General features: G+C 39.0%; 1 protein-coding gene across 5 annotated transcripts in view; it reads left to right on the forward strand.

Annotated features, from left to right (window-relative positions):
- The first annotated feature begins 296 nt into the window (after positions 1-296).
- Tnrc6a (trinucleotide repeat containing adaptor 6A) overlaps positions 297-27292 on the forward strand; it is an 87364-nt gene continuing 60368 nt past the window's right edge. For 2 of the 5 annotated variants that reach the window (XM_071605543.1, XM_027948477.3), the window contains exons 1-3: positions 297-475; positions 912-959; positions 20869-20956. In XM_071605543.1, coding sequence (XP_071461644.1) covers positions 471-475; positions 912-959; positions 20869-20956 — 141 coding nt within the window. In that variant the 5' untranslated portion in view covers positions 297-470. Of the gene's footprint in view, positions 476-911; positions 960-8762; positions 8853-20868; positions 20957-27292 lie in introns of those variants that run through there. The other 3 variants (XM_071605540.1, XM_071605541.1, XM_071605542.1) reach the window with 3 other exon arrangements.

Genomic DNA, 27292 nt, shown 5'->3' on the forward strand with positions numbered 1-27292 from the left:
CTTGTGTCGCAGTAACGAAGGCGGAGGAGGGGAGGGAGCCGAGTCAGACGGGGACTGGCCGCGGCGGGAAGGGCTGGGCGCGGGGCTCCTGAGGCCCCGCAGCCGCTCGCGGGGCGCCTCGGAGGCTGGGTCCTCCGGGGAGGTCCGGCCCGGATCCACGCGAGGCGCCCGGACGGTTGCCAAGGGCCTGTCCCGTCAGCGGGTCTAGTTGCTAAGGCCTCCATCTTGGGGCCGGTGGCCGCGGCGCCCCCGGAAGGGGTTGCCGCGTGGGGCATTCACTTCCGGCCTGGGGCCTGCGGCGGCGGCGGCGGCGGCGGCGGCAGCAGCGGCGGCGGCGGCGGCGGCGGCAGCGGGTCGGTGTAGAAAATGGCGCTGGTGCAGCGGCTCGGGCCTCTCCCCGCGGCGCTGCGGAGGGCTTGAGGCTCGCGAGCCTCATCACCGCGCCCCACTTGCTCGTGCACTTTACACACATGAGGTGAGCGGAGCGGGGACCTCCCTCCGGGCGGGAGGAGCCTCGGGTGCTGCTGCGGGGCCCGCAAGTGCGGGCGGCGGCGGCAGCGGCGGCGCCGGGCGTCCCCGAGATCTGGGGCCTCGCTGGGAGGGCGCGGGCTGTGCCGTGGCGGAGCCCCGACGGGCGGCCGGGAGAGGCCTAGCTGCGCCGCTGGGCCCGGCTCCGGGGCTGCGCCTCGCCCGCGCCGCCTGACCGCAGTCTGGGCTGCAGCCCCGCAGCTTTGTGAGCCCCCTCCCCCCGCTCCCCTCCCCCCATCCGGCCGGCGCGAGCCTCTGCCGCAGCAGCAGCAGCAGCAGCAGCTCGGTTTTCACGCGCATCTCGGTGTTTGTGTGTGTGTGTGTGTGTGTTGTTTTATTTTATTTTATTTTTTGTGTGTATGTGTGTTTGTTTTCTGTTTCAGAGAATTGGAAGCTAAAGCTACCAAAGACGTAGAAAGAAATCTTAGCAGGTAAGATGGGCGAGCTCTCCGTCTCCCGCCCCTCTCCACTCGGCTCTGGCCACTCGGGTTCGTCCTTCCTGGGTTTACAAGTTCCCCCCCTGGTCATTTTTCTTTCGCATGCAAGGAGCACAGACATTCGGGAGAAAACGGCCCGAGGGAATATTGGATGGAAGGATTGCGGGGAGATGCGTAATTACGTGTGTGAGTGTGTGAGAGTGTGTGTGTGCGCTCGCGCGCGCGCCTTTCTTTAAAAAAAAAAAAAAGCAATTCTTGTAAACTTAGTTAAAGCATTCTCACCCTTTTAGGATTTAATTAGGGGACTTGTGCATTAATTACTATTGTAAATGGTTGCAGGCATTGTGTGACTCATGATTGAGGCGGCCCTTATGGCGGGCTGTCAAACTGTTTTGGCTTCCCCGTTATTACTTTGTAGCTCAAATTGTTGCCTTTATAAAAAGATACTATGTGTTCGCATTTTTTTTTTTCCCTCTTCCAACACATTGTAGTCAGGCGGATTCTGTTGCATTGGAAACAGTTTTGCCCTTGAACTTTACCAAGCATAAACTGCGTTTGTTTTCCTTTGACACTACGTTTTGTGTCCACGTTCCGTGTGTGTGTGTGTGTGTGTGCTTTTTTTTTCTTTTTCCTTTTAATCAGCTGGTAAAATAATTAAAGATCTGTTCTCAGTAAGTGATAATCGGTCCTATTGGGCCTGAATGCTTTTGCACTGGTAACATAAAGCATCACCGCAGAGGAAGGTTTTTCTTTCTTTTTTCTTGTTCTTTTTTTTAAATGATTGCTTTATGGTAATGTTTGGCTTTATTGAACTGTAATTGCTTCAGCTTCAGGGAATTACACTGTGTTTAACTCTTTTTCTCATCCACATTGTCTTAATGATCTTTTCCTTTCTTATTCACCTTTTTCTTTTGCATCATATTGGGACATTGAGAGAAATTTCATGATCTACCGAGAAAATGTGAACAGCTTTCACTTGAACATAGTAAAATAAAATCTCTCGGATCTTGGGTCTTAGTGTGTGCTTTATGCTTGATTATTGTAAATTTTAGGCTTATGTTGGGATTATTTACACTCACAATTCAAGTTATCTGGATATTTCACCTTATAGAATTACCCTAAATTTCCAGATTTTTGAGGTTTATAAGCATTAATCTGATCAGGTGATGGTTAAAGAATGTTCAGTTAGCAGAGGATGGGCGTCATTGGTTTATCCATTAAGAGATTTTATTACTCAAAATAATAATTTAGAGGAAATTAAGCCAGATGTCACTGATTAAATAATAGTTGTCAAACATTTAAACAAGTTTTGTTGTCAAAAAGTCATTAAATAGTAAGATACAGAATTAAAGAAAACAGGTTGAGTTGGTAAGGTATGATTTCAGCAGCAGAAAGGAGCTTGGGATATGGGTCTATTTCCCCTTCTAATTTTTGTTTTGCAAGGTAACCGTATATAGGTCTAGTTCCTATAAGAGTGTCCTAGGACTTAAGTTGAACATTGTACCACAGGTGTAATTTTCATACGCTGTTACAATTGGGCAGCACTTGGAGTCTTTGTATTGGCTATCTATCTGAGTTCGAATTTGAGTTCTGCCACTTGAAATATGACCTTGACTCTTGGCAAGTCACTTGTCCTCTCTGTGGCTAATCTATAAAAATGAGAGGCTTGGGCCAGCCAGTTGTTAAGGTCTGTTAGGCCCCCTGAGTTATATAAAAAGGAGTCAAATGTTGTCCATGCCCACAGGGCATGTATAAACTAGTAGGAAAACTATAATAAGTACATAAATAACACAAGACAGAAGATATAGGGATCAGGAGATACCAGTCCATTCACAGGTTTGAGGATCCTCAGTTGGTCAGAAGGTGTGAAAAGGAAAGACAAGTATCGATGAGATGTTTTTAAGGCAGTGCTTCCAATGCTTAAAAGGTTAAAGATGTTCCGAGGGCTAGGGATGCAATGCTCAGTGGTAGTGTGTTTGCCTAGTATGTGCAAGGCCCTGGCTTTAATCCCCAGTATTGAAAAAGAAAAGGGGGGAAAAAAAGATTGAGTTAAATGTGTTCCAAGTGGGGAGAGATGTTATTAGGTGGCAAATGCTTCCTTTTTCCCCAAACAAGAATACATCTGTCAGGGCTGGGGTTGTGGCTCAGCCATAGAACGCTTGCCTAGCACGTGTGAGGCCCTGGGTTCAATCCTCAGCATCACATAAAAATAAATAATTAAGATACTGTGCTCAACTTTAAAAACATTAAAAAAAAAAAAAAAAAAAAGAAGAAGAATACATCTGTCTTTACCCTTTAGGGCTCTCCCCAGGAAGTCAGGTTTTTGTATTCACTTAGGGAACGATTATTGAGCATCTTCTGTATTTAAAACACTGGACTGGGCATTAGATAGGGGAAGAATGTAAGTTCTAGACTTGTTAAATGCTCACCCTCTGCTTGATGTACTTGTCTAAGGACTTGACATGCATGGAGTCATCTCCTTGAAAAGCCCCTTGAGGTAGGTGGTAATAGTAATAATCATTATTATTATTTTTATTTATTTGTTTGCTCCTAGGGAATGGATGCAGGGGTGCTTTACCACTGAGTTATGTCCACAGTCTTTTCTATTTTGAGAAAGGGTCTTGTTAAGTTGCTGTGGTCTTGCTAAGTTGCTGGTGCCAGCTGACCTCAAACTTGTGATCCTCCTGCTTCAGTCTTCTAAGTCACTGGGATCACAGGGTACACCGCTGTGCCTGGCTTTTATCCCTGTTTTACGGATGAAGAAATTGAGGTATAAAGAGATTAAATAACTTACAGGAGGCCAAACCACTAGTGATTGAAGAAATGGTTCTTCACTATGAAAAATTTGAAAATTTCTTTTGTGAAGCAAAACCCATAGATGCATGCAGTATGTTTAGATCAGAGTTTCTCAACCTGGACACTTTTGACCTTGTGGGTCAGATAATTCTTCATTGTGAGGACTGTTCTGGGTGTAATAGGATGTTCAGCATTTGCTGGTAGTCCTCCCTGCTCAGTGTATGTGATGCTCAAAGGTGTTCCAGACTTTTTTTTGGCACTGGGGATTGAACAACCAGGGGTGTTAACTACTGAGCCTCATTCCCAGCCCTTTTTAAAATATTTTATTTAGAAACAGAATCTCATTGAGTTGCTTAGGGCCTTGCTGAGATATTGAGGCTGGTTTTGAACTTGTGATTCTCCTGCCTCAGCCTCCCAAGCCACTGGGATCACAGCCGTGTGCCACTGTGCTCACCTGTTTCCAGACATTTTATAAAGGTCCATGGGGTTGGGAGGTGGGCTGAAATCAAGCCTGATTGTGAATCACTATTGTATAACTTTGTTCGGATTTTTGACATGACAAGTCCAAACCTTTAATTGTTGACTTCATTTAAACATCTTTAATACCAAGGAACCCAAACCCTGTTATGTGAAGCTCCAGTTTGGAAACTGGTTTCTGAATGTCAAAGATATGTCACTCTTTCCTTTTCCCCTGCTAAGCAGTAAATCTTTCTCAAGACAGTATGCCAGGTATCTGATGTCAGTTAAACAAAATTAGCACAAGGGATTAATTGAATTTACTACCTAGGTAAACTGTCTTTTAAAATTCACTGTCAGTAATTAAAATTGTCATATGTCAGCATCCTGTGCACTCAGAAGAGGGAGCTGTAATTTCTAGATGAAGATGATCACCCTTAGAATGGACCTTAAAATAATAAAATCAATTTTGAAAAGAGAACAGGGTATAGTAAGAACAACACAGAAGTAAAAGGCACAAAATCCAGTAAGTACAAAGGAATCTGATGTAGCAGAAAATAGTAGTTCAGTTGGATTTTTGGATAAGACATTCATAGCGAACTGGTTGAGATGTGGGCTTCTTGAATGTCAGGTTGAGAAGTTTGTTATGAATTTTCATGTATAGGAAGGCATTGCATGCTTTTTGGCAAAGTACTAATATGATAGAAAACTCTAGGCTGGGATTGGAGATCCAGGTATTTATGGGAGATAATCGGTGATCTAGGCAAGGAGTGATGAAGACTGGGATTAAAGTGGTAGAAAAGAGGTGAATCCACATGAGTGGGATCCTAATTAGAATGAGATATATTTCGAGTTTGCATAAGCATATCAAAATGGATTCTACTGTCATATAACTGAAAAGAACATGTAAGAATTAAAAAGAAAAGAGGTGAAAGAGTATGAGATTCTGAGGAGGTTGAACCTGGGATTTGGCAGCTGATTAGGTATTCGAAGAGTCAAATAGGGGTGTGCATCTTGGTAAAGGGAGATTGACCCAACCTTTAGAAAGAGTAAAGCCAAAGCAGAAATAGGAGTCTTATCTGGGGAGAGAAGATGGGTTAAATTTTGCCGTTGTGAAAACAAACAACAGCAAAAACATCTCTGCTAGTGCAGCTCAACTAGGCTAAGTTTTAAAAGTATTTTTGGAGGCCAAAGTCATAGAATATTTAGAGCTTGACCATGACCTATGACAGATCAGCTGGTATTCTGACTTATTTATTTTTCAGATGAGAAGGCTGTGGTGGAGAAATTTACCTAAGGTTATTGTAGTCTCTTAAAAAGTGACAGGTGGTAGGACTGGAGTTGTGGCTCAGTGGTAGAGCACTTGCCTAGCATGTGTGAGGCCCTGGGTTCGATTCTCAGCACCACATATAAATAAATGAATAAAATAAAGATCCATCAACATCTAAAAAATATATTTAAAAAAAAGTGACAGAGGTGGAATTCAAACAGGCCTTTTCACTCTGAACTCTAGTTTTCCCACCATGCAGCATTTTATTTTAATTGCATAATAGATAACTTTGGTTTTTTTCTTTCTGAAAAGGTAACAATATATTTTATGCCCATTCTAGTGATGTATTTACTATAATATAGAGTATTGTCTAAAATAGGTGCTGACGTGCTTCATGTTGTACTGATCCCTCCACCCCCCCATAAATCAACTATTAAATGCTGCTGTACAGCAGACATTCTTTATACCCTATAATGTAGCATCTAAACTGGGACACTTGTGTGAGGCACTTATGACTGGGACAAATGCTGTATCAGAAGACACTTGAGACAGAAGAGTAAACTAGGGTGTTAGCTCTCTCTAGCCAAGGTGGATCCTCTTCTTGGAATCTGTCTACCTTTATTTGGGAGACAATTCATCTTCTGATTTTAAGTTTTTCTGGTGCTTTGCTGTGATCTGGTTTGCAGGCTAGCAAATCCTTATTTTTTAAGCAAATTCATTTTGATAGGTTTCTTTCTAGTTCAATTTGGCAACTCTGGTAAATCAGTAGATAGAGTAAGTGAGTCGTAAACTGTATGCTTAATTAAAAAAATGTAACAATCCTCTGGAAAATTTGAACATAAACATAAAAAGTATCATTTTTATGATCTCTTGAATTTGGTGTATGTATTCTGTTAAATCTGGTTTATAATAAATGTCACTCAAGATGAAGAAAAAGTTCCTCTCCTGTTTTAAGGGTTTTGTTTTGTTTTGTTTTGTTTTTTAATCATTCTAACATTAAGTAGTGCATTGAAAATTGGTCTCTCTTTAGCTAGGTTTCTTGATTACTAATATTTTGCTACATTTGTTTTTTCCATGACATTTCACCCCCATGGCATCTGCATATGACAATCAAAGGATCTCACTTGGCAAGTTCAGCTTTACATACTGTTTGATCCATATCTAAAGTTTCTCAGTTGTCCTAATAATGTTTTTTCTTTTCCTCAATTCCTGAACCCAGGGTTGCATTTAATTGTCTTGTCTCAGAAGTTTCATTGTATCAGGAACAGTTCCTGAACGCTTTTCTGCCCCTTTCATGATGGTGCCATTTCTGTGACTAGTTGTTTCTGCAACTTGGATTTATCTGAGTTTCTGTATGATTAGATTCATATTTTTTGAAAGAAATATCCCAGAGGTGATTATGTGTGTGTTCTCAGTATACCACATTAGACACTGTCCTTGACCATTTTTAAGTAAATTAACCAGATGATTATACAGTATTTATGCTTTCACACTGGATGTTTCTTTCATTTTAGGAAATGCCAAACAACTAAACTGAGATAATTATAAACATTTGAAGTCACAGTAATTATATCTTCATATTTAAATCAATTACTACTTGTACTAATTGCTGCTTTTTTGAAGGGTTATTTGAAGGTAGCTCCCTTACTTAAGTTGGACATAAAAGTTGCTGGTTTTTAGCATTGTTCAGTGATGAACTGATAATCCTCTAAGATAAAAAATGAAATACAGGAGTTGGGCATATAAAACACACACACACACACACACACACATTTTGGGAGGTTGAACCCAGGGGCATTGTGCCACTTATCAACATTCCCATCCCTTTTCATTTTTTATTTTTGAGATGGTACCTACCGCTAAGTTGCCCAGGCTGGCCTCGAACTTGTAGTCCTCTTGCTGCAGCCTCCCAAATATCTGAGATTACAGGCCTGTGCCACCATGACTGGTGTAATATGCATTCTTAATTAAAAGAAAGCCCCATTTAGGTTAGAATGGCACTGTGCCCACAGAATGAGGTTCATCTTGGGTTCTGCAGAAAATTAATTTGAAAAAGTGTGTGTTTAAAAAAAGCATAATACAAAACAAACCAGATGTGATTCTTAGCATTTGTCAAATTTCAAAAGTCATCGCTTTTTAAAGATTAAGAAGCATTGCATTGTAGGGAGTCTGTCAGAGGAGCTGAAATGAGATTCAAAAGAGAAAAAGTAATATTCAGCTAAGGCATAATTTTAATTTTAAAAAACAAACATAAATATAGTTTAAATTTCTTATTTAAGATGTTGTATTTTAAAAATGATTTTCATTCTCTGTGTGTGTTTGAGTTGGCTGCGAAGCAGAATCTTAGCATTTCCACTCTTGTAACTGAGAAACGTTTTGAATTTTCAGCAGTAGTATGTTATGTGACGATGACTCAGCTGACTTCCCATTTTAAATGGAATGTTCAAAACAGATTGAAACCTGGTTGAGGAATTTTATACTTTGAACCTCACAAGATATTTTCTGCAAACAATGATTGATTGGATTCTGTATAATAACAAACAAGACTGAGCTTACTTTTTCCTGTTCTTCCTAGTGGTTTTTAGTCAGCAAGCATTTTTTGAGCAGTCTGCTGCAATGATATTGAATGTTTTTACAGTTACGACATCTGTGTCTTGTTGACTTGGGTCCAGTCTTTCTCCTGTTCTTTTGAAGTATACTCCCAAAACACGTGTATGAACCAACAGAAGGAAATGGTTCTGTGTCGTGCTTAAATATGCACTGATTTTAAATGTACTTGGCTTCACTTTTTTAAATTGACTGTACAGAGGATGTCAGAAGAATACAGTCTATTTGTAAATCCTTAGGCAATGTGAGGCATATAAATGTACATTTTAAAAGTGTAAAGATGGAAAGGGGCATAAAACGTGCATTCCCTATACTGCTGAAGGTTAGTCATCTTTAAGCCACAATTTTGAGCTTGTCAATCACTGTTTCCTAGAAACCTGCTGCTTCTCCAGTGACTCAGGAATGTAAGCTCAGACTCCTGCACTTCAGATTTCAGCTTATCTGGTTAGTGCCGTCCTTCCACTTCTCGCCCTGACTCCATATGCCACCACCTCTGAACATTCCACTCACTTTCCCGGTTTTTAGTAGCAGCTTTATTGAGGTAAAATTCACATATCATAAAACTCACTCTTTTAAAAAGTATACAAAGTGTGTGACTCATTGGTTTCTAATGTATTCACAGAATTGTGTGTTCATCACTGTCTGATTTTAGAACATTTTCATCCTGCTCCCTAAAACCTCATACCTGATAGCAATCAGTCGGTTGTCCCTCCTTCCACCACTGATCTACTTTCTGACTGTGGATTTGCCTCTTCCAGGTATTTCATATAAATGGAATCATGCATTATGATTCTTTGTATCTTTTTGTGTCTGGCCTAATTTATTTAGCATAGTGTTTTCAAGGTTTTCCATTTTGTAGCATATATCAGTACTTCATTTCTTTTTATAACCCATTGTGTGGTTATACTATATTTCCTTTCTTTTTATTTCTTTGTGGTGCTGGAAATCAAATCCAGGACCTCAGAATGCCAAACTAGTACCCTGCTACTGAGCTGCATCCTCAGCCCCACATACCATATTTTATACCCATTTATCTTTTGGTGGGCATTTGTTTTTAATTTTTTTTTTCCACTTTGTTGTTTTCACTTTGGGGATATCAGGAGTAATGCTACCATTAACATTTGTGTACAAGTGTTTGTGTGGACATGTTTCCAGTTCTGTTTGGTGTGTGCCTAGGGTTGCTAGATTACGGGGAAACTCTTTGAGGAACTGCAGGAGTCTTCCAAAGCATCCATGCTGCTTGATATTTATGCCAGCAATATGAGAGGGTTCCTGTTCTCCACATCTTTGCCAGTACTTGTTATTGCCCTTTTTGGTTATAGCCATCCTACTGGATATAATTGGTTATTTCAATTGTGGTTTTGATTTGCGTTTCCCTTTGACTAATGATGTTGAGCATCTTTTCATGTTCTTATTTGTCATTTGTGTATCTGATTTGGACAAATGTGTTTGAGTATACTTTGCTCGTTTTAAAATTGGGTTATATTTTTTATTATTGAGTTGTAAGAATTCTTAATACAGTTTGAAAACAAGTATCACATGAGATATATGATTTACTCGTATATTTTTCCCCCATTTGTATGTTCTCTTCACTTTCTGGATGAGCTGGTTTTATCTCTTTGGTTGCTTGTGCCTCTGGTACTCATTCTGAGATTACTTTTTAAGTCTTCTAATACTTTTTAATTTTAGCTCTCACATTTATGCTTGTTATCCAATTTTAGTTAATTTTTGTATATGATGTAAGGACTCCAATCTCATTCTTTTCTTTTGACTGCAGATACTATTTGTTGAAAAGACTTTATTTTGGCACCTGTGCTGAACATGTATTGATCATATGTAATGAAGTGTCTCTGGATTCTCTGGTCCATTTGTTCTGTACATCCATTCATCAGTATACCTGCTTCATGTTGTCTTGATTACTGTATCTCCTGTGGTAGTTGGATATTAGGGAGTGTATGGTCTGTTTTGTTCCTTTTAGGGTTGCATTGGCTGTTCTGCTTGCATTTCTGTATGAATTTTAGGGTGAGTTATACCCCCCAGCCCATGTCATCTCTGACTGGAGATAGGTTTACGTTGTCTTTGATGTTTATGTCCTTTATGTTTGCTTGTGCAGGTACACAGGTGCTCTGTCTCTGTCTCTCCCCTTAGGTTTTTTTTTTTTTTTTTTTTTTAAGAACTTCTGGCACGGGCTGGGGATGTGGCTCAAGCGGTAGCAGTGCTCACCTGGCATGCGTGCGGCCCAGGTTCAATCCTTAGCACCACATACAAACAAAGATGTTGTGTCCGCCAAAAACTGAAAAATAAATATTCTCTCTCTAAAAAATAAAAATAAAAAAATAATTAAAAAAAAACTTCTGGCACGATGTGGAATAGCAGGTGAAAAGATACTACATCTTTGTTATAAAATTGAGTTTCTAACCTAAAAAGCATTCAGTCTTTACCAATAAGTGTGATATAAGCTGTAAGTTTAAAAATTTTTTTAGTTGTAGATGGACACAATACATTTATTTTTTATTGTTTTATTTTTATGTGGTGCTGCTGATCGAACCCAGTGCCTTCCACATGCAAGGTGATCACTCTATCACTGAGCCACAACCCTAGTTCTGTAGATGGAGTTTGTCAGGTTAAGGAAGTTTTCTGTTCTAAGTTTGGTGTTTTGTTTTATTTTTTGTGAAAGAGTGCTGGATTTTGTCATGCTTTTTTTGGTCTATTGAGATATTCTATAATCATGTATTGTGTTGATTGTCACGTGATAAACCAACCTTGCATTCTTGGGATAACCACATTTTGTGTGATCCTATATATTGCTGGATTTGATTTGTTAGACTTGTGAGGATTTTTGTGTTCATGTTCATAAGGATTATTAATCTATATTTTTCTCTTCCTGCGATATCCTTGCCTGCTGTTAGTACGTGGTGCCTGGCCTGCTCTTGGTTTGGGATCTGGGGGCTTTGAGTATTAGTTGACACCCGCCTCCTCTCATTGTGCTAATACTGTGTTCATGGGCTCAGTCCCCCGCGCTCCCTCCTGTGTTGCAGCATCTAATCTCCCACACCCACCATTTAGTATGATCTTATCTCCATTGACTAATTTTCACAAACAACCCTTTGAGGGAGGTATAATTTTAAATCTTTCATAAGTTTGTCTTTGAGAGAAATTAAACAAGTTGTTCTAAGGTTGCACAAGTAGGTGGCACAGTTGAGATTTAAGTTTACTTTTCTTTGACATTGAACCTGGAAATGCTTTTCTGCACAGAACTGCTTTTCTGAATAGACTGGAATCAAACTGGTCCTTAAAAAAGTAGAGAGAGAGTAGGTGTAAGAGTGAAAAGAGTGCAGTTTTGGTGTTAGTAAAGGCAAGGAAGCCGCAATTGTCATCTGATTCAGAGTGCCCAGTGCCAGGAGTACAAATCAGATAGAAGAACTGGTTTTTGTTCCCAGACCAGTAATTAGTCCTATTTGGAAGCGTGAGATTAACATCTAAAATAATTAGAAAATTGAGTGTTGTTTAATTAAAGGTCAAGGGTAAGGTTTGTCTGGGTTGGAAAGAAATGTAAAGGAACTAGTAATTAAACCTGAAAAGAGAGGTGGGCAGATTTTACAAACTGGGATTTGAGTCAGCCTTACCTTAGCCTTGTACCATCTGGACAAGTCACTTAGACATTCTGGTTCTTAGTCTTTTTAACTGTCAAATAGGAATACTAATTCTGAGTTTCAGGGTTGAGGGTTCAAAATGAATAATATCTCAGACACTGTAGAGTGCTTCTGTCCTAATGTCAGGGTATCGATTATTTTCTCTGTTTCTAATCTCAAAAGTTTTCTTTATTGTGAACTTTTTGTTTTGAAATAATTTCAGATGTAGAAAAGAGCTATAATAGTTGAGCAAAAAATTCCTAAATATCCATCACCCTTATTCCTCAGATGTTAACATTTAATTGTTTGCTTTATCAGTACCCCCACACACACTTACATGCCCACTCACACCCATATGCATGCATGCATGCATACATACATACATACATACATACATACTGTTTTTACCATTTGAGATTAGTTTACAGACATGGCACCCTCTTACCCCTAAAAAACATGAGTTGGTATTTCCTAAAGTCAAAGGCATTTTTCTTAATTACAATAGCATTCTTAAAATTGGGAAAATAACATTGGCACAATATTTATAGCTGATCTGTAAACGTTAAATTTTGTTAGTTGTCTCATTAATGATCTTTAAATGATTTTTAAAAAATTTTTTTAGTTGTAGATGGACCCAATACCTTTATTTTATTTATTTTTATGTGGTGCTGAGGATTGAACCCAGGGCCTCACACCTGCTAGGCAAGTACTCTTTGTAGAATCTTTGTTGAAAAATATTTTATTAAATTTTATTGTTCAAATTATAGGATTAGTGGGAGCCTTTTAAGCTCACCCTCTTACAAGATCCAGACAAGGTATTATTTGCATCTTCATTGCTACCTTTTGTCTATTTCCCCACTATTCATTCTTTTTTTTTTTTTTTTTTAAACTGGGAATTTAACCCAGGGGTGCTTTACCACTGAGCTCATCCCCAGGCCTTTTTATTTTTTATTTTGTGACAAGGTTTCACCACACTGCTAAGGGCCTTGCTAAGTTGCTAAGGCCGGCCTTGGACTTGTGATCCTTCTGCCTCAGCCTCCCAAGTCACTGGTATTATAGGTGTGCGGCACCACACCTGGCCCCTTCATTCAGAAGAAGATACTCCAACTTGTCACTACCACTTTCACTTGTGCCTCTGAAACTATGCATTCTGAAAATAGCATTGATGGAGCTGGCGGTGCAGCTTAGTAGTAGAGATCTTGCCTAGCATGTGCAAGGCCCTGGGTTCCATTACATACATGGTATATATAATGTATGTAATTGAATGAAAATAGCACTGCTACTAACTACCCTGTGTGTTATTCCTCTTTCCTCTCCATACTCTTAATATAAATGTTTTTTTAGTTTGTTCGTACACACTTCTAGAATTTAATCTTTATACTACTAGAGAGTCATATGTGGGTGTATGTTCATATTATCTATCCCCAGCCTAAAAGATAGCACACTGAACTTTAGCTTTCAGTTAACTTCATGCCTTCTCAGTCATTGCATATCAGGATGTAAACAAAGAGCTTTGTTGGTTTTGCAACTGTTAGTATTCCATTTTATCATTTAGCTACTTCTGAATTTGCAGATATTTAACTACCTGTGGTTACAGCTTCTAGCACAACTCCTCCGTTGTTACTTCTTTGATTCCTTTGTTTCTTAACTCCTTTTCTCTCCCAGATATGTACTAGTATTCTTCATTTTGAAAGCAATCTGTAAAACTTCGTTTTATTCTGTTCTCTTCATTTTACTGGGAGAGTTTTTGAAAAAACTGACCCAGCCCCCTGGGACTTCAAACCCCTACCTGTTTTTGCTGGAGTTGGATTTCCATCTCTACGGTCTGGTGAAGTTTACCATTGGCTTCCTTTTTTTGTATGCTGGACTGGCTTTGGTTATTAATTTTCATAGAAAGACCAAAAGGAGAAAAAAATGAAGGGATAGTAATTAGAAAGGGAAGCAGGAGAAAATAGAATAAGGTAGGATCTGTAAGGGAAGAAGTAGAGCAAAGTATTTTTTGGCAGGAGATGTGAAGTGGGCTGTTGTAACTTGCTTGTAGCATGCAGTTGACTTCTCCATGAGGATGGTCTGGCTTATGGTGAATTTTGACTGGTGAACTTGTTGGGCCTCAGGAAACTTGCTTCCAGTTTTCTCTTTCTTAAAGTGAAATAGAGCCGTTTAACTCTTTAAAATCTAGAGTTGTCATTAACCTTACTCTCTTTTGTCAATCTTATTAATACCGATAATGATTCTAATTTGTTAGGGTTATCTTGGATTTATTTTTTGCTTTTCCACTGCCATAATTGTGGTTCACTCAGATTTCTGCATCTGACTTCTCACCTTTATAGCCAGTTTATTGCCTGTTCTTACTCAACACTTTTCCTCCCTTTGCTGTTTCAGTCAATCTTAGTCCCAGAAATGGTCGTGCTGTCAAGTCTCCTTGCTGTGCTGGGTTTGCTCCTGAGTCTTACAAGTTGGGTCTCTTCAGTGTGAAGAAAGACTTCCAGGACTCGGCATGCTACTGTGTTTGTGGCTGCCACTTAGTACCATGGAAGGATACTAAGGGCAAAGCCCCAGGTGTAAGCTTCCCAGAGTCCTCTTCCCATAGTCTCGGAGGGCATGCTTCATTTTCCCAGCATCAAATTGTAACATTGTGAGTACAGTGTTTGCCTGGGAGCTGTTAGAGATTCAAGTCCAGTGTTTCCCTTGCAGTCTGGTCCTAGACCAAAATTCCATGCTCTCAAAGAGAGTTTATGCTTAGCATAAACCATGGTATTTGTTAATAGCTTACCTTAGGGGGTGGTATGAATCCAGAAATTCCACTTCCCTCACACCCACCGAGGACTAAGCTTGCTGTTGTTTCCAAAGACCACGTTCTCAGACGTGCTGTGTTACCTCTCTCCTGACTCAAGTCTGCCCTCCTGCCTGATTTGTTTAACCTTTCCCTTTAGATTGGCTTTTAGACTAATATTTTGCAGTGTCCACCTTTGTATCATTCCCTTTCCAAATAAAATAGGTGACATTTACAAATTCATTATGAATAGATACTTTGAAATTGCTTATCAGAGAGTTAGCACTACCATCCCCTCAGAAGGGATTATTTTAATGATATCCACGCAAGAAACGTGGAAGAAACTAGCCATCAAGCATTTGGAAGTGCAAGAGTAGAGGACAGTCCTGGCAATGAGGTGTATCATGCTGCCATAGGAAGCCTTTGCCATACCCATTCTCTTTCTGCCTCCCAAGACTCTGGTTCTCACACACATCTACTTCAAATCTCTCATTTCCCCATTGGCCCATCTTGTTGTCTTTAGTCATTGGTGTGGAGGCGTGTGTGTGTATGTGTGTGTGTGTGTGTTCTTTGTTTTGTATGGAAAATGTCAAGTACACAGAAAAATAGAACAGACTGAGGAATATACATGAATCCATTAACCAGTTTCAGCAATTGCCAACATTCTGACAATCTTGTTTCATTGTTTTCTTTTCCTGTGAGGTACAGAGGGGCCTAGAGTAGTGAAAGCAAACCCTAAACTTCTGATACTTAAAAAAAATTTTTTTGGTACTAAATTACAAAAGTAATGCATGCTTATCATAACAGAAATCAGAAATATACTTTGTAAAAAAAAGTTTCTAAATTTTCTTCAGATTGAGGTGACCCTGATTTCTAAAATCAGTTGGGTATTTTCTAAATCAGTAGGGTATTTTCCCATGTCTTTGAGTTTGTACAAGTTATATGAACATATGTAGACATACAGTTTTTTCTTAAAGCAATATGAAATAGTACCATTCCAATTCCTGTGCCTTTTTTTTCCTTAACATGTTAGAGACATTCTTTCAGATCAGTAAACAGATCTAGCTCCTTTTTGATATGCTTTGCTGTACCATAGCCATTTCTTTATTGATGAATATTCACATTTTCTGCTTTCAGGCCTTTAGAACCTTATTGTGAACTTTCGTATACATTTGACCTGTGTACCATACTACAGAAAGACACTGTCAAGGGGGGGGGTGGCTGGATAGAATATAACTTGTTAAGACCACACTGCTGCCATCATGCTTCCCTAAAGATTTTAGTAGTTCTTATTCCCACCAATAATATAGGAATTCTCTTCATTCTTGTCAAAACTTTTACCTTGAACATTTTTTGCCAGTACTTTTTCATTATTGAAAAATAAAATTTAGCAGTTTATTTAAAAATATTGAGTTGGGTTTATACTTCCAAATGCAAGCTCTGTTCAACTTTAGAAAATTTATTGACACATTTATTATGTCCACTGATCAAAAGTGAAAGGCCATATAAACATTTCAGTAGATACAGAAAAGATTTAGCAAATATATCATGTACTCGTGACACCTAGAAACAGGAGAATAGCCTTTTAGTGCTTTTGGGGTTTTTTGTTGTTGTTATTTATTGTGTGTTGGGGGGGGTTTGTTTTTTGTTTTGTTTTGTTTTGTTTTTTGTTTTTGCAGTGCTGGGGATAGAACACAGGGCCTCATGCATGCTACGGAGGCACTCTACCATTAAGCTACATTCCCAGTCTTTTTTATTTTGTGACTGGGCAGGTTGCCCGGGGTTGACTTTGAACTTGGGGTCCTTCTGCCTCAGCTTCCCAAGTACCTGGACTCATAGGTATGCAGCACTGTGTTCAACCAGTTCTTTTGTTTTTAAAAACTAGCATTCACTCATTTAATACTTTTTGTAAAAAAATTTTTTAGTTAATTTTTTCAGTTGTTATTTTATTTATTTATATGTGGTGCTGAGAATCGAACCTAGTGCCTCACGCATGGTAGGCAAGCTCTCTACCACTGAGTTACAACCCCAGCCCTCATTTAGTACTTTTTAAAACTAAAAATACTTGACATTTTAAGAACAGAAATTTTTGCTAATTCTCCTGGCCTTCTAGTTACCTTCCTGCCCGACCCCGCCTTTAAACTATGGAAAACCTCAAATGTGGGACTTTACTACATTAGTAGAGGCCTCGCTTCTTCAGATCACCCTCCCACAAGCATTCATAGAATAAAATACTGTAGTTGCTTTCTTAATGATCACCAATGCCTGGGCCTTTCTTGTTAAAACCATTGGCAATTTAGTCTTTCTTCCTTGGTACATTTGCTGTTCTTGTTCCTAATTATATAGCCATGGTTCATGGAACGCTAATACTTTGTGTTTTCTGTAGTGTATTTTGTTGAAAGAGTTCCTGTGAAAGTTGTAGGGAAATTAGAAGGCATTCTGTCTGTGGGGAAATTATGTCATAAATAAGATTTATTACAACCTATCAAAATGATGACCTTTCCCTGTGATGTGCACGCGCGCATGCAGGCACTGCTGGAGATAAAATCAGGGCCTCGTGCATACTGGGCAACCACTCTATCACTGAGCCAAACTCCCACCCCTGTGTTGTAACTCCTGGAAAAGAGATCTAGTAAGGCTGTACTTTACTTGGGGTTAGGGAGATAGCAGAATATAGTAAAACGACAACTGAGACTTAGAAAACAGAGATGAGTCTTGACTCCACCCTGTATTAGCATATGACTTTGAACAAGTCACTTTTCTGCGCTTTCGTTTCTTCACCTATAAAAGGGAGATTTTTTTTTAACCTATCATAAAAAATGAGTAGCTAAATTAGAAAACATTAAAAAGGCCCTGTATAGTCACTGCAACATTTTAATCACTCAGGTTTGTTTTCATTCCTAGGTTCCTAGGACCAGTGAGTGGGAATTATAGGGAAGTAGATTTTGGATTAATGAGGAGAGAATTTTCTAAAATTGGCCTGCGTAATTGTTGAACAGGGTGCAGTCAACACAGATAAAACTGTCATTGCTTGTTGAGGAAATTCATTCCTAGACCTACAAATAAATGATTTTTATTGATCACTGGAAGATGAATTCAAAAATTGATGCATGCTTTACAACAACAACAGTTGAAGAATTATGTGGAGAATACCACCTTAATCTTAATATGTGTATTTTACCTAATTTAAATATTGTATCCCCCCATTCTATGTATTAAAATTAACTTCAAGATATAGTTTTTGTACAGCAAAGTTCACACATTTTTATTGTATAGGTGATTGACTTGAAAGATGTATACCCTCATGTAACTGCATTCCTGAAATCCAGTAAAGTTAGCAAACATTTCCTTCTTCCTAGAAAGTTCCCTCAGAGGGATGGATTCTTATAGCTACCTCAAAGGCTTTGTACATGTGGTACAAGGTATAAGTAAATAAAAATAATCAAGTTCTAATCAAAAGGGAGTCTTAATTTTTATAAAGCAATAAGGCAGATTTACAGAACCTAACAGATTTAAGGTTTCTTGCCACTGACCTTTAAGGGGTAAACGATTGCTGACAGGAAAGTTGTCTTTGTAGAGCATAAGTCAAATATGATGGACCCCTTTAGGTCTATCCTGCCAATTCTTACTGCTGGGATTACAGGTGTACATCACCATGCCTAGCCCTTTATTCCTTTTGATAGGTAGTATAAGTGTTATAATTAAATGTCTTAATCTCTACTGGCATTTAAATTCTGGAAGCAGATGTATTTGAGAACAACTGCTGCATTGATATATGTATTTTTCCACTTGATTTCCTCAGGTAGGAGATGTGGGGAAAGCATGGTTAATTGGCTCTGGGAACAGTGTTGAAGAACTGGATTTTGTTTCCTATGCTTAAAATATCAGCTGCTATTGTATCTGCTTGAGAGGAAATGTGGCACGCCTTTTAAGTACCAAGAAGAATATTTGTGGCCAGGAAAACAGTTGCTAATCTCCTCAAAAAGTCTGTAAAATAAGGTTTGAGAAAGGAGAAAACATTCCAGATAGAGAACATCCCACAGAGTCAAATTACTGTGGCGCAGAAGTTCAGAAAAGGACCTGTCTATAATTCACAGAACAGGAAGATTAAATGCTGAAGTGACGTCTTGACACAGAGGGCTAGACAGTCTTTTGGACACCACTGAGAATTAGTGAGGTCCTTTGCGTGCTTACTAGGAACTTTGTACTAAGTAGTGGTCCTTACCTAATCTTTATTTTTAAAACCATGAAATAGACATTTATGGTTATTAATCCCCAGTTTTGATAGGAGGAAACTGAGGCTGAAGAAGGTTAAGTACTTAGAGGTAACAATCAGCTTTGGCTCTTGAGTTCTTCGTTTGACCTAGTTGCCTTCACTGCTTTACTCTGCCCCAGTCACAGGTGGAGGCTGCCCCAGTCCTGGGCTGCCCCGGGATTGGGGCATGAATGAGTTTGTGCACTCTTACTGTCTCCCTCTCCCAGATCCCAGGAGTGAGTCACAGTACATTGCCATAAGTCTGTGTTACTATCCATTAGCCACATGACAGATCCACTCATAACAAAATGACAAGGAATCTAGCAAGTTTTCCTGCTCTTCTTTCAACTTTTAGCTGCTGTTAGCAGCCACATGGCCAACTTCACTAAGCGTCATCTGTGGTGCATAATGCTACCCGTCTCCTCTCTCACTATTTATATTTCCTTTTAGTTTCTTCCATCAGAAAAGCCAACTTAATTTTGTTTGTGCTCGTTGCACGGCACCTGTAGCACCTCTTGCCGTTTCTTACGTACTTGCCTCTTTCTGATTTTATCTTCTGTTACACCCCCACTACCTTGTGCGTCCCAGCCTTGATGATGATTTTCATACCTCCAGGTGCCTAGTTCACATCCCGAACCTTTCTCATTGTCTGCCTGATATTTGTAGTGTCCCTTCTGGAAAGCTTCCTTAGAATGGAGTTAAGTGGTGTGTATGTATGGGGGCAGAGCCGGGGGATATGGTTTTCTTCAAGTGTCTGGTGATTTTTGATTGTTGGTATTATGAATGGACTTCTTAGGTTCAAGAATTCAGGACAATTAATGTAGGTATCTGAAGTGAATTTCCTCTGCCTTTACATGGATTTCTTTTTTGTTGTTGTTTGTTTAATTTTTGAGACAGGGCCTCACTAAATTGCTGAGGCTGGCCTTGAAATTGGGATCCTCCAGTCTCAGCCTCCCATGGAGATTTCTTTACCCAGTGGATTCCTACCTTGAATGAGAGGGTTAATGCCAAGCGAGCGCTGTGTGTGTGAAGAGTGCTGATTGGCAGGCTTCGGTTTGGGTGTCATGGAGCAGGTAGCAGTATCCTCCAATAAGAGGGCTTTGTTTTGAGACAACCAAACCCATTGCAGGAGCCCACCAGCCTCCAGGGGAATGTATTCTTCAGAGGGTTTCGTTGGCTGGATTTAAAAATGTTGCTACCTGTAGCCGTGGGGGCACAGGGGTCAGCAGTGGGGAGCGGGGGCATAGCCATGGCCTTTCTATTTCTTATGTGATCTTTTTGCCCCATCCCTCTTCTGATCTTGGAGCCTGTCTAGAGCTCCACCAAAAAGGGGGCAGGTTCATCTAAGACTTCTCGTGGGTTTGTCCTCGGATGTGGTTTTCTTTGCTCTTGTTCAGTCACCAGTTCTGAATAGGGTGATGACTTCTCCCCCTGAATCTCAGTGAGGTAAAGGAGGACACTAACACGTTTGCCCAGTCTGTCATTTTGAAATCCTGAATGGAAGATTCTGTTCACAACTTTGAAGATTTGAATTCAGAAATTTAAACAAACATATAAAGAGTCCATATTGATTATTTTCCAAGAATTGATAGAATAGTTTAAAATGTTTGTAGATTACAAAATTATTGTAATGCTGAAATACGTGTCACCTGTTTGTGAATTATATATACTCTAAAGTATTTATAAAGATGTTTAGAGCAAGGAAAGCCAAAGCTATTCCCAGATACCACGGCAGGAGAGGTCCCAGGTATCTCCATTAACTATTGATTGATGACCGGGGCCAGTAGCAAGGTAACTTACCTGATGTTGTTTACAATCTAGAATTGGAGGAAATTGCTTCTTTCCCAGTGGAAAATTTGCTAATTTTAGATTGTGTTCCATGATGTAACATTATGATAAAAACTCTTGATTATGGAAAAAGGCTCTGTTATTAATTAAAGAAATGTGAATTGTACCTTATAGTTAGATTTAGGTGTTTTATTTCAGTGGATGATAAGAGAAAAAGAAAAATTTGCCATGCCTTTATTTCTAATAAGTGAAAATGAACCTGTATGCAACATTATTTTTATTTCTTAATATATTTTGGGAAAGTTAATTGCAACTGTGTGGTTCAGGGATTTAGTGCAAGAAGAAGAACAGTTGATGGAAGAAAAGAAAAAGAAAAAAGACGACAAGAAAAAGAAGGAAGCTGCTCAAAAGAAGGTAGTGTGTACACACTTCATGTTAAGCAGTTTATAGACGAAAAAGAAATCGATCTGATCTTTAAAAAGCATTTGATTTAATGTTTTAACTTCAATGAGATTAATCTTAATATTTAATGTCTTTGAATATGCATATAAAGTAGTTTGCTGAGTATGCAATTTAACGCATAGTTATTTTATCTTGCCAATAGGTTTTTAAAGGTAAGTATATTACATAGGTCTTTATATTTAGCTGTTTCTAGATATTTTTTAATACATAGTTTTATAAGTGGGAAGAGCATAGAGTTTTGTACCCATATAGAGAGAATTCAAAACTTCACTTTCCCACCTAGCACATGGATGGTGTGGCCTTAACTTTTATTTAACCTCTCTGGGCCTTAGTTTCCGTATGTTTTACAAAATAAGATTTGAATTTAATGAGATCATGGTGTATACACATAGTAGGAAATAAAGTAATACAAGAATACAGTACTTAAGGAAACAGACATAATAGGGAATGAAGTGTTGGTTTTTCTTTTGTATTTGGTACTTCAGCAGATTTTTTAAATTTGCAGTTTATATTAAGATACTTTAAATTAAGCCTAAAACATTATTTATTGCAAAAGAACTGTAGCCAGTAAAATCTAAGAAAATTATAACCAAAACAATAAAAGTTCAGGCAGAAATAAAAGACTATGTCTTTAATTATAAAATTATTTACAAGTTATTAATACTAATGGCTGATGATAGTTAATTAAATTCACGTATCTACCATATCAAGGTTCCAAATACTTTAGAAGATCCAGTGAAATTACTGTTCCATTTCTCTATTTTAATGAAAAATGATTTCTTTAATTTATAATATAAACCTCTTCCATGCTGGAAACTGAGTAGGTACTGTAGCAACATACTCATTTCCACATTATTTAATAAAGGAAAAGCACAGGGTACAAGACTGTGGTAGACGAGGTGTTTATTTATGGGAAACTGTTGATTCACAGAGAGGTGGGTGTCTGACACCTGAAACGGGGCAAAGGGGTGGGAAAGTTTCGTAGAATAGAAATTAGTCTAGTGAATAAGGAGTGGAATAGTAAGGGCCCTGAGCAGAGTAGACCAGAAGGGTCTGTAGCCACGTGTCACAGTGAAACAGACTGGATTTGGGGGTCCTTCTAAAATGGAGAGCAACTTCCTCGTGCTGAGCGTAAAGCTCCAGGGCGGCGCCCCAGCCCCGCTACTGCCCACCACAGGCCTGTTGAGAGTGGAGACTGCTCCTTCCACTTGGGTGGCATCTTTCCTTTCAACCCAGGAACCTGGTATAGTTCTTCTGAAATGATTCCCTCCCTTAGTAGATAAATCTGTTGCTGCAGTCATCAGAATTTTTGCCTGATAAGACAATGTCAGTCAGGGTAGCAAACATGTAGAACAGTTGTCTTAAAGTAGCAGGCACTTTTAGATATATAGACTACGTTGTGATCTTTTTCCAAAACAAAACCAATATTAATTATTGGGGAGTTTTTCCATTCTCTAAAATGCACGGTACAGACTGGTACCCCCAAAGCAAATGGTGGCTTAGTCAAGCCCTAGATGGCTCACTCAAGCCCTAGATGGTGCCTAGATAGAGCTTGTTATCTCACACTGCCCAATACCACAAAAGGGTACTCAAGTCCAAAACCTCAAACAACAGAGATAAAATCTTCAGTGTGCACCTGCATAGACACCAACATGGCCCATCCGCCACACTCTAACCTTATTTCCTGACCAGTGAAGGATTTTATGCAGACAAGGCTTCAGTAGGAAGGATTGGGATAAGTTCTCTAGGATGTATTTATTTCCTGCAGCTGCTTGGAATTTTTTCCCTGAAATTTCAGCTGCGTGTTTGACTAGTGGCAAGCATTTGAATCCTGAGCCTTATCTTCCTGAGAGATCACCGCCAACTTGAGATATGTTGCTTCAGGGCAAGATATTTGCTCCTGGTTGGAACTTGCCAAAAACTGTTGGGGGTGAGACCAGGGAGAGTCACTAATACTGACATAGGAAGAGGTAGGGTATACTGCTTATTGCGATAGAAATATTCAGAATCAAATTGATAGGAAAACAGGCTCTATTCAAAGCCTGCTTTGAAGAAAGATAGAAGGAACTTTTCATTTCAAAAATTCTATCTTTGGAAGCTCTGAGGGGAACAAAGATTTTAAAGAGAAGTGGCAAAGTGAAACAGAAGATACGAAATAGATCTATGCTGGTTTAGTTAGCCTGTGCTGGACAGGCCTGGGGAGAGTAAGTCTCCATTCTCATCTTGCTTGATGCCCTGCAGGCCCTGCAGGTTACAGCCCTTCAGCCTTTAGGCCCAGCATGAGAAAGTTGTTCCTAATTTTAGAGGGTCCCCCAAATTCAGTCTGTTTCAAGAGGCTTGTTTATATGGGACAGTCTCTTCACAGTTTTATCAGTCTTTGCTTAGAACTTATGAAGAAGTTGTGTCCTCTGTAAGCCTAAGGTTGGGGGAAGGCTAATCAGACTCTTGTTCCATGTTTGAAGGTCATTTACCCGTGGGAACTTCTTAGATAATTAAGGGTTGATGGAGGATGCTTGACTGTGTTTCATATAAATTCAGTAGTTTGGCCAGCACATCCAAGCGTCTTAGTAGGCCTGGTTGGTTGTAGCACCTAACAATTTCAAGATTCAGCTAGTAAATCACAATGTATGTGAAAGAGCTAGAGAAGAGGTCTAAGGCATATCCAAGTGTGTTTGTGTGGAATTTACCCAATTCATTGAAATTCCAAGAAAGGGAAAGGTCACTGGAATGGTTTATTAAAATATTATATTTTTGTGAATATAATGTTAAGTTGTAACATACATAAATAGTGGCTCTAATTGTTAAAAATTCATCTTTATATTCTTTCATAATCAAATTTATAAATCCTCAACTCAGTAAAAGTAGACCCTGTGTGTGCCCAGCATACATTTTTCTCTAGCACATGAATGGTGATTAGTGTGCCATTTGACTTCTCATTAAATCTGAAGTGACAGCTTTTCAACACTTTTTCTAGTTCATCCCTGCCTTACTTCATGCCTCTAGTTCAACCCTGCCTTACTTCATGCCTCCAGTCTCTGAGCCCTACTGTGTCCTCCAGATCCGTCATCAGAGGCTTCAGAGACAGGAAATCTGTTTCTTTTTGTGTATCTTCAGTATCAGTAGTATTCCTGTGAATCCCATAGACACATAGTGGTATCTACCCCACAACATAAAGGAAAGTTTAGTACCTAAAATCAATAAATGTTAAGTTCATTTACAGGTGTACTGTAAATATGACTATTCTCCAAATTTTAGAAAACCAGCTTACAACGAATTGGAATACAACTTGTTGATGACGTAAGGACACTGGTATTTCCATAGACTGCTACCAAATAGCTCTTTTAAAAAATGAGAAAAGAAACTCCCAAATTGGCACACTTACAGCCCATGTGAACAATTGTGAGTCACAAGAGTTTTAAGACAAGCTAGTAGCAGCCAGCAGGTGTATGGAGACAGTTGTCAGACTGAGCCAGGTGGGCAGGTCCATTTACATAAGTGTTGGAACACAAACTCATTACAGTATAAACAGTCTGCCTGTTTTGTACATAGGCATACTTTCATTTCTGAAAAAGACTTCAGATGTTATCTGTCTAGTCTCACTTTCAATATAAGGAACCTAAAAATTAAGTGGCTGACCTTGATTTTATAATGGTAACAGAACCAGGAATAGAATGGAAGTCCTCTGATCCCTCCAGCTGGGGCTTTTTTTCAAAACCCAGTGCCATGGCTGTATTCTTCTGATGCAGAATATTATCCTGAACTTTAAAATTGGGAAATAATATATTACAATAATTTTTATAACATTATAAAATAGGCCCTTATGCTATGAATAGAGAAAATACATAGATTTGACTATTCCTAATAGCCACTATTGGTCTTTTAAAAGAAGTTTAAATTCGTACCGTGGGTTATTTTCTATTTTAAATGAAAACCAGGTAACACAACTTCTTTGATAAACAATTAGACACCTACAAGACTCACTACAGTATTTTTACCAGGAGAATTTTTCTTTTTTTGTTTATCGTTTAAATATAAATTTGAATATTTGGTTTTTCTCTAAAGAGATTTTATTAACAATTGGATGATTTTTATTGTATTTCAGTCCTAATCTCTTAATTACTATAAAGATCAATGGTTGTATGACTTTGTTTTATAATTTCTTTATATTTGAAAAACCTTTTCCTAAAAAAAGTTATCCCTCACATCTAAGAATTAGGGCTATTTTCTTATTTTCTGATTCTTAGACAGTAATCAGCTAGAACATGGGAATGCAGTTTTCATATTTTAGGGGCCAGGGATACAAGAACAGTAGCAGCAGGTTACTGTGCCTCTCCCTCCAAGTTCTGTCTTTAGAGAAAAAATCTTGGAGGGATCTTAAGGGAACTGTAATGTGGAAAAAGGAGGTTGAAAATAAGGTAATTACAAAGGGATAATTTAGTATAACCTTTACTTGAAGCATGTAATTGTAGTTCCTGGAAAGCACATAATGGTTGAGGGCTGGGGGAAGCAACAGTGCAAATTGGGATCTTTTAGTGTCAGAATGTTTCACCATTCATGGGTTTTTTTGTTGTTACTGTGTTAAGATCTAAAGGGATTTTTATAGGCTTTATTGACTAATGTGGACCTAAAGTCAGGTTTAAATGAGACTTAGGTTTTAGAAAACCTCATTCCCCTTTTGGGAGGGGGGTCAATTAAGCAGTCTAATAAGTACCTTTTCTTGGTAACCTTGGTGATGACATGACCAGGCTAGAGCTGGGCACTCACTTGGGGCAGTTAAATGCTCTCTTACAGTCCTGCCCCTGATTCCACATTACTCTTTTTTTCTCCCTCATTTTTAAAAACTCATTTTATTCATTAGACCTGCGTCCTTGACTGGGTGCTGTCTGCTAAATCACAGGAAAGCTTGCTCATCAGTAATTATCCCATCCAGTATATGTGAATTGAACTAGATTAATTCTTTATTCCTAGGCTGTAATACCTCACACTGCTGAGACTTTGTAAAGGATTAGAAAAATGGGAAGCCAAGAGCGGGGGACTGGTAATGATTGTAGGGTCAGTTTATTCCAAATGCAGGAGGAAAGACTGAGCCTAAGAAGGGGCAGGTAGGGCCGATGACAGAAGGAGCAGCTTCTAGCAGATGTTTTCTGTAGGCAAGGCGCTGTCTGAGTCGCATCCCTTCAGCCTCGAGGCAACTCTTGAGGTGGGCCGTTTTGCCCTTGTTGTGTGTATGAGGAAAACAAGTTTTAGAGAAGTTAACTGACTTGACTATGGTCACATAGTATAAGCAGTAGAGCCAGGTTTCAAAGCCAGGCAATCTGGCTTCAGACATAGGCTCTTAACGACTGAAGTATGTTTAGGATTGGGGAGTTGGGAAAGCAGTGCAGAGCTTGTCAGAGCACCCAGCCACTTGTCTGATGCTACCTTTAATGAATCGGGGCAGTTGTGATAATTGATTATGGAATCAGCTCAGATTTTCTTAAGAAAGAAACATTAAAAATGGAAATCACAGTTGCTTATAGGTTTGCCAGAACCTTTTAACTTTCTTGTGCAGGAAGATCTAAAATGATGCCTCCTGTTTAAATAATATGTAGTGTTTTGTTTTCCAAAAAAGACCTTTCATACTTTATTGTTTAACCCTCACAGTAGCCCTGAAAGGTATTGTGACAGGACAATTATTTTCTCCATTGGAGGGACTAGGAAACTGAGACCCAGAGGTTTAAATGACAAGGTCATTTTAAAACAAAATGAAGATATTTTAACATTTTCTGGAACCCCAAAGAGCCAAAATACCACCAAAGAGATATTTTATATTCTTTTAAAAATATTAAATTTTAGGGGGCTGGGGACATAGCTCAGTTGGAAGAGTGCTTCAGCCTTACATGCACAAGGCCCTGGGTTCGATCCTAGCACTGCAAAAAAAAAAAATCTAAATATTAGAAATCCGGTATGCATTTGGCATGTCTCAATTTAGACTAGCCACATTTCAGTGGTCAATAGCCACATGTGACTGGTGGTTAGTTTTGAACAGTGCAGAAAATTGCTATTAAATTCACTGAGCCCATTCGGGAAAATTCTCATTTTAATAGATCATCCCACAAAAATTTACTTCATAGAAGTAGAGCTCTTATCAGTTCCCTTTCCCCTAATCAGGTGCTGTTGGTTTCTATTACTTACATTCCTTGTTTATATTAAGCCACTGTCCGAGGGACATCTCTTCAGTGCCATTCTCCATAGATGAGAGGCTATTACATGAGGCTGACCATTGTTCTGGTGGCAACATTGAAGAGT

This window comes from Marmota flaviventris, chromosome 19 (assembly GCF_047511675.1).
Source record: "Marmota flaviventris isolate mMarFla1 chromosome 19, mMarFla1.hap1, whole genome shotgun sequence".
In the NCBI taxonomy this organism is placed as follows: domain Eukaryota; kingdom Metazoa; phylum Chordata; class Mammalia; order Rodentia; family Sciuridae; genus Marmota; species Marmota flaviventris.